Below are 7810 nucleotides of genomic sequence, written 5' to 3' on the forward strand. Positions count from 1 at the left end.
TTTTTGATCTATAAAAAAAAAAAAAAGCAAAGACAGACCACCGTCCACAATCAATGAATGTGTGGGACCCTTTCAAAAAGTAAGGCTGTATTTTCCATTATTAACCCTGACCCCGCCTCCGCTTCCGCCTCCGCCTCCGCCTCCCTCTTCTCCAATCACTCTTCCCTGTAACCACCTCTCCCAACCCCCAATCCCTCCCCTGCAACTCTTAATCTGAATTAGAAAGCTCTAGTATTATTGGTCTATCAGGAAAATTTTCCAATTGGGGAAGCAGAGACATTTACCTTTCAAAAACAGGACAATTGACATGAGGCGAACAGATTGAATTGTTCCACAAGTGAAATCACATGCATCAGTTTTATTAAGATTAAAATTAAAAGAGGATCCTATGAAGAGGAAGTAATTACCTAAAATCAATAAAGCTCCATCCGGGGAGTTGAGCAGCTGCTCTCAGGGCTGACCTCCACGTTTCCACCGTCTTTCGGTCGAATTTCTTTTCGTGCTCTCCAAAAGGCTCTCCAAAACTCTCTTTCTGGTGCTGTACGTCCAATTGATCGATACCCTTGAGGAAAATTGGAATAACCTTTTGGCCATTCTTTTTCCAGCGTTCCATAATCAAGGCCAGTTCTTCTAAGCACCATCTGGAATTGGCATAGTTCCTCGAGAATATGATTATGGAAATTCTTGATTTCTTGATTGTTTTTTCCAACGCTTCAGAGATCAGCTCTCCTTTTTTTAGTTCCTCGTCATCCTTGAAAGTTTTGATCCCTTTACTGACCAGGGCCCCATAGAGGTGAGATGTGAAGTTGTCCCGTGTGTCTGCTCCTCTAAAACTTAAGAATACATCCCACTGAATCGTGGACGATGAGGTTGATGAAGACGGGACGACTGTGGGAGCGGCAGCGGCCATTAATCTGAAACAGAGTTGCAGAACCTCACCGTGAAGAAATTGTAAAAAGTTGAGTTCACAAAAGGATGGGAGACTTTCTTTTTTCCATTTTTTATTTGCAGGCCACTTAATCCTAATCAAGAAGCATATGGATGTTGTGTCCGCGCAAATTGCCAAAAAAGGTGGTCTAGACTCTAGAGTCTCAGATGTACAAAGTTCTTGAAATGGATTAATTCCTCTCTATGTGAGGGAGGATTTGTAACTATATTCTTTAATATGTATAGAGATTACAATGTTGGTACATATAAAAGCATATAAAAGAAAAGACTTCTCTTTAGGGTTCAGAATTACCTCTTGGGTAATTCTGAACTAAATAATTTAGAGCATGTATTAATATAAGTATTTACTAATGGAGTTGGTATATCCCATTATCGTTCACTGATTTTGCAAAAATGTATTTCCTCTATGAAGGCTTTGCCCTGAACTATCATGGAACATTCTTTCTTATTTATCCCAACAAAAAAAAATTATATCCAAATATATTGTGTATAATAAGATATTTTCTTGGGAATTTTTGAAACCTCATTTTTTTTAAACAAATGATAAGAATTTTATTAACTAAGAAATACAAACAAGATGCTCCATCATACATTTGGGTACATTAAATTCGTAATAGTATTAAGCTAATGACCCCATATGATCTGGATGGTAGAATTGATAGGTCTCAAGTCTGCATGTGGCATTAAATGCTTTAAAACCTGCAACATCATAAAAGCTTCAAATAGGATCAGCAATAATTAAAGTTTCTCTGCTACCCATGTGAACATCCGGACATTGCTCTCTTTATCTCAAGTCATCGTCCATACAAAAAGATAAAATGAGAAGCTGACACTTTATTTAATTATTCATTCCTTGTATGAGGGGAAAAAAAAAAGGCACAAAATGACAAAAAAAAGAAGAAGTTAAAAGCGAAATTTATTGTCCTTTTTTAATAATTGTACTATTGGCGAAGAAAAGCAAAAACAAAAAATCACAAAAGGTTATGGGGGTTGAGCGGTAGTAGTGCTTAAGCGCTTGAAAGGTACAAACACCACAGTAAATATCAACCGTTGATCTATTTTTAGATAAATCTTATTTATTCATTGTTTCAATAATTAAATTTCATTCTACAAATACAAGTATGAAAAGAATATAAATGATATCTCTACAAACTACAGATAAAGAATTTGAATTAATCACTCCATTGTGATCAGTTGTAGGCTTGAAACTGAATCACATGCATCAAATATGCTTATATTTGAATTCGATTTTGATAATACTAGGATTCCATAATGTAGAGATGCTATCGTCCCATCTCATTGAGATCACACTTCTTCTATACTCCCATTCAAACTGGGTGTATATGAAAAAATTGCAATGGAGTTAATGAAAGATGTTTAATGAAGATATCAGCTGAAGACACTTTTTTATGACACTTTTTTTTTTTGCTAAATATTAGCAAGAGTATATTAATCAAGCAATATGGATGTAATATTCTATAAAAAAAAAAAAAGAATATGAATGCATTAAATGATTAATGTCCAGGCATACTTAGATACAAAAAATACAAGATCATATAAAATTCTAACTTCGACATGACCATCAATATAATAGAAAACAGTCCGAAAAAACCACCAATAACCCCCACCTACAATATTATCATCTATTGAAGACTAAAGACAGCTAAAAATAAAAGTAAATCCCACTTATCATACAATAAATTTACAAATTATTAACACGGCCTACCCTCAAAGTCCTACATAACTTCATCCTAAATAAATATAGGACATATTAGAATCAAGTAAGATACATTTAAGTGCATTTTTCTGGTGACACTTTAGATAAGGTATTCTATTTCCTAGGGCCATTGAAGAGATGCTTTGCCCTAAGCAATCAATGACCCCAATGGGCCCAATGGCCCCTTATCTTTTCGTCAGCTTTCGGTTGAAAAGTAAGATAGGCAGCCTTTGATTGAAAACTCAGCATTTCTATAATTTTTCCTTTTTTAAATAAATATTAGACCGTAATGGATCGGTCATAACCGATTTCGATCTAAATCGGTCAATTCACTGATCTAATTCCCATTTTTTTAAACTGTGATCGAAAAAGATATTGACTCAGTGGATCATGTGGGCTTAATTATACTCTTGTCAATAGCGTCCAAACTGTGATTTGTCAAAATGGACAGTGGCACTTTAATTTGATCAAAACACCACATTAAAATATGCTTGATGAAGGGAGATCCTACTGGTTACTTTGGAAGCTTGAGGGAACCACCATGCAATTGCTGAAGTTGAAGTAGAACCACAGTGATTATATTATGGCCCACCTTCTATATGCAAGTGATGCCAATGTTTAAGCTGAGATCCCTACTAAGAGATCCTACTCATTACTATGGGAATATTTTGAACCTTGTAATGTTTTGTGATAATTGTGATTGATCATATGAAATAAATAATAACATCTGAATATTTCTTTTTAGTTAATGAATAATTTCTGAATCTTAATTTGAATATGAGATCAAATTTTATTTTGCTTGATTTTTTAATCAAATTTCTTTACTGAATTTTTAAGTAACAAAATAAATCATTTTGAATAATCTTCGAATCCAAATTTTCTAATTTATGTGTGAAACCAACACACATATCTAAGAGTGGGACATACGACTTGTGATCTTTAAGCCTATAAACTATTAGTGAAACTCAGATGGGGATCATCCTAATGGTAGGATTGACCACTAAAATTTTTATGATAACAAAAAAAGAAACATGGTTACCTTAAGACTCACAAGTGTAAGCCCTCCACACAATCTTAGCATTTTCTGATTGGTACTTCTCAACACTTAATACATAAAAATAGTGGATTAACAAAAGGGAACGAATGACTTGAAGTAAAGGTAATAGCTTAAGCTCTTTCAAATGTCTTGTCTGTCCAACTACGTATGGTAGATTCCCCTGTTAATTTAGAAATTAGGGTATCTTTAAAAGAGAGAGAGAGAGAGAGAGAGAGAGAGTATTTGGTCTTGGCCTAGATCTTGAGTTGCAGAAGCAAAGAGGTTCTATTTTCTTTTAGTCGGAGATTGGGAAGATGTAGATTTCATTTTTGAGTTGCATAATCAAAGCGCCTCTCGTTCAGCTAGAGATTGGGTGAAGAAAACGAATGATATACCTTTGTTCAGCTTGAAGTTCCTCTCGTTTAGCTCAGAAAGAATTCGTACTAATCTTGAAATGATTTTAGGTGAGGCTCAAGAGCAACCACAAATCGATCGATTGAAGAAGATGGATTTGTAACTTGCTTCGCAAACCCAAAAACATAAGGGGAGGGTGTTTTAGGAATCTCCTAAAAAAATGCAATATGGGTATTAAAATGTTAGTGTTAGTCTGATGTCATTATTTAATAGTGACGACTCGTGATAATGGAACAAAGGTAAGCATCTAGGAACTTCAAGGGAGGATTCTGATATGTTTCAAAGTAGAGTGAAGGTGATTGATATTTAGGTAAAATATAAGGGAGAGAAGTGTAATTTCTTCGTTTTCAATTTATTATTCTTTCGTGTCATTGGTGTCTCTACTCATGATTTTGTGAATAATTCATGATTCATATATATATATATATATATACATGACTAAACCAAATCGGATCAAATCGTTAACAGCCAGATAAGATAAAATCGAAACAACCGAACCCTCCTTTATTGGGTCAGCTTTAGTTTTAAATATTATCGACGCAATCAAAACCGGATCAAACCGGCCATTTGACACACCTAATTTCAAAGGCTATTGGCCCCAACTTTTGGGGGTTTTCAATGCACAGTCCAAGGAAAGGTTTTTTTTTTTTTTTTAATTATATAATGATGTAAGAACTAAGAACCAGTTAATTAATTAAGTCTTTGGACTTTTATCGTAATTAAGAATTAATTAAACCTTAGGAGAGCTCCATCAAAGACGCAAACGCGTCTCTTCCTGCTACATGGTACGTACAATTGATAATGAGTATCCAAAGGTTAACGCGGAGAATCTTCATATCCTTAGTCTTTACTAAGAAAATCAAATTTTCACCTCTACCGTTGAGAGAGAGAGAGAGAGAGAGAGAGAGAGAGAGAGAGAGAGAGAGAGAGAGAGCGAGAGAGAGAGAACCTTCCCAGACCTTTCCACACGCCAATCCAAAAGCAATAGATAAGACTTGATCAAAAGGGTCAGATTAACTAATACCATAGGGGACGCACCTTCCTAGACCCTTCCACACGCCAATCCAAAAGCAATAGATAAGACTATCAAAAGGCGTCAGATTAACTTGGGGGACCACAAAAAGGCTATCGTTTTCACCACACTAAACCATTTGAAATCTCCCACACCACTCAACCTTCATAACCATGGGAGGTGAAATGTAGGTAGATTCTGTGAATAGATCTAGTTTTCCTATCTGGGTGTGTTATGAAGCCCAGTTACTTGATTGGCTTTAAACTTCTCTCTCTTATAGCAGAGTTTCTTGCTTTGACACCATTGCTAACAAAATCATGGAAGCTTTGCATGAAGGATTTATTCCTATTAATAATAAAAGATAGGATCTTATCATACAATCATTGAATCACAAAATTGAACTATAAGGGTCGACGCATATCGTTCACCATCGACTGTGAAGAATTTGTCGCCAATATATTCTTTCTGTATTTTTATTCTTGCAATCCCAATCACGAACACAATGGATCTTCTAGGTTTCTCCCACTAGCTCTCTTAATGCTCTCTTGGTGATGGAACTAATAATGAGATTGACATTAGAGTAGGAGGAGGACCTAGAGTCCTATTAAATAAAGTTTTGCACCATCCCATCAAAGTGTGCAAATAGGGTATGACTCTTTTCCCTAATTTGACGAGGAGTGGGTTCCCTATTTGGAATCCAATTCTATGAGATTAGTATCAGTCAATTACCTAATTGGTATATGGGACAATAATAGAGAATATTCTTACAATCTCCCACTTGAACCATATGACCACATAATTATAATCTCAAACATAATTTGGATTCTAACATCATACTGCAGTATTTGAAAGTAAACCCATCAACTTTATGCCATCACAACCATAATACCATATTTGAACAAAATTACTAATGTGGATCATGGCGGTTATACATCATATAACGACATACTCCCTTCCATAGTCACAACACTAATAACTTCATCCAAACATGTGCAAAAGTAGGGAATAGACTAGAAAAGTCTATAACTAAATGGTTTAACATAATATCTCACACATATTAAATAAAATGTGTACACACAATAATAAAGTGAGAAATATTCAGAAACAACAAATATCATGATCATTTAAATAAATAAGTAAAAAAATATCTAACATAATATGATCATTATATCAAACTTTACATAAACTCATGTCCATTATAAGATCTGTAAAGTGTTTAGGCGCTAATGCCTTGGTCATAGGATCAGCAATCATTAGACTTGTCTTGATGTGTGTAATAGATACTTCTTGTTTCTGAACTGATTCTTTCACAAAATTGTATTTTAATATGCTTCGCTCTACTTGAATGCTTATCATTCTTAGAGTAATATACGGCAACAACATTGTCACAATACATTCTCAACGACTTCGAAATAGTATTGACAATTCGAAGTTCTGAGATAAAGTTTCGTAATCAAATTACCATAGATGTGGCATCAAAACATGTCACAAACTCTGCTTCCATAGTAGAAGTAGAGACACAAATCTGTTTCTTGGACTTCCAAGAAATCGCCCCACCAACAAGTAGAAAGATGTATCCTAATGTAGATTTCCTATTGTCGAGGTATCATGCATAATCAGAGTCTGAATATCCGATCACTTCTAATCGATCAGATGCTCTGTAAGTAAGCATGTACTCCCTAGTCCCCTTTAAATACCTCATCACCTTCTTTGCTATAACCCAATGATCCATGCCAGGATTACTCACATATCTTCCTAACATACCAACAGTAAAACTGATGTCTGGACGAGTACAAGTCATTGCATACATTTTACTCCCTACTGCGGAAGAATAGGGAATATCATATCCTTCATTTGTACTCTTTTCAGATCATTATTTGGGCATTGATTTAGACTAGACTTATCTCCTTTGATAATGGAGGAAACACCTGATTTGCAATTCATCATGCCATATCTTTCCAAAACTTTGTTAATATAGGTTTTCTATGATAGCCCAAGTATCCGACGAGATCTATCACGAAATATCTCAATACCGATAACGAAAGAAGTTAAACCCATATCTTTCATTTTAAAGTTCTTAGAAAGAAAGGTCTTTGTATCACTCAACAAACCAAAATCATTACTAACAAGTAAAATATCATCTACATATAAGACCAGAAATATAAATTTACTCCCACTAAGCTTCAGATATATACACCTATCAAATGTGTTCTCAACAAATCCGAAGGAAACAATGATATGGTTAAATTTAATATACCACTATCTGGAAGCTTGTTTAAGTCCGTATATAGATTTCTTAAGTTTGCACACTAGATTTTCTTTTCCTTGATCACTAAATCCCTCAGGTTGGTTCATGTAGACTTCCTCATCTAAATCCCCATTCAAGAATGTAGTTTTCACATCCATTTGGTGAAGCTCTAGATCATAATGAACTACTAATGCCAATATGATAATCAAAGAATCCTTCTTACAGACAGGAGAGAAGGTTTCATGGTAATCAATGCCTTCTTTCTGAGTGAATCCCTTTGCAACTAGTCTAGCTTTGTGTCTCTCAATATTACCCTTCGAGTCACGTTTGGTTTTAAATACCCATTTACAACCAATTGCCTTAAAGCCCATTGGTAATTGAACGAGATTCCAGACATCATTATCACTCATAGACTTCATCTCATCTTTCATGGCA

The 7810-nt window shown here is 34.9% G+C and overlaps 1 protein-coding gene across 1 annotated transcript; it reads right to left on the reverse strand.

The window, feature by feature from the left end:
* Window positions 1-407: 407 nt before the first annotated feature.
* On the reverse strand, window positions 408-910 carry LOC122068034 (TMV resistance protein N-like; the record flags this gene model as incomplete). Its single annotated transcript, XM_042631857.1, has 1 exon — window positions 408-910. A coding segment is annotated over exon 1 (503 nt), but the record flags the coding sequence as incomplete, so codon positions are not given.
* Between the last annotated feature and the right edge of the window lie 6900 nt (window positions 911-7810).

The sequence above is a fragment of the Macadamia integrifolia genome, unplaced genomic scaffold (assembly GCF_013358625.1).
Source record: "Macadamia integrifolia cultivar HAES 741 unplaced genomic scaffold, SCU_Mint_v3 scaffold3357, whole genome shotgun sequence".
Classification (NCBI taxonomy): domain Eukaryota; kingdom Viridiplantae; phylum Streptophyta; class Magnoliopsida; order Proteales; family Proteaceae; genus Macadamia; species Macadamia integrifolia.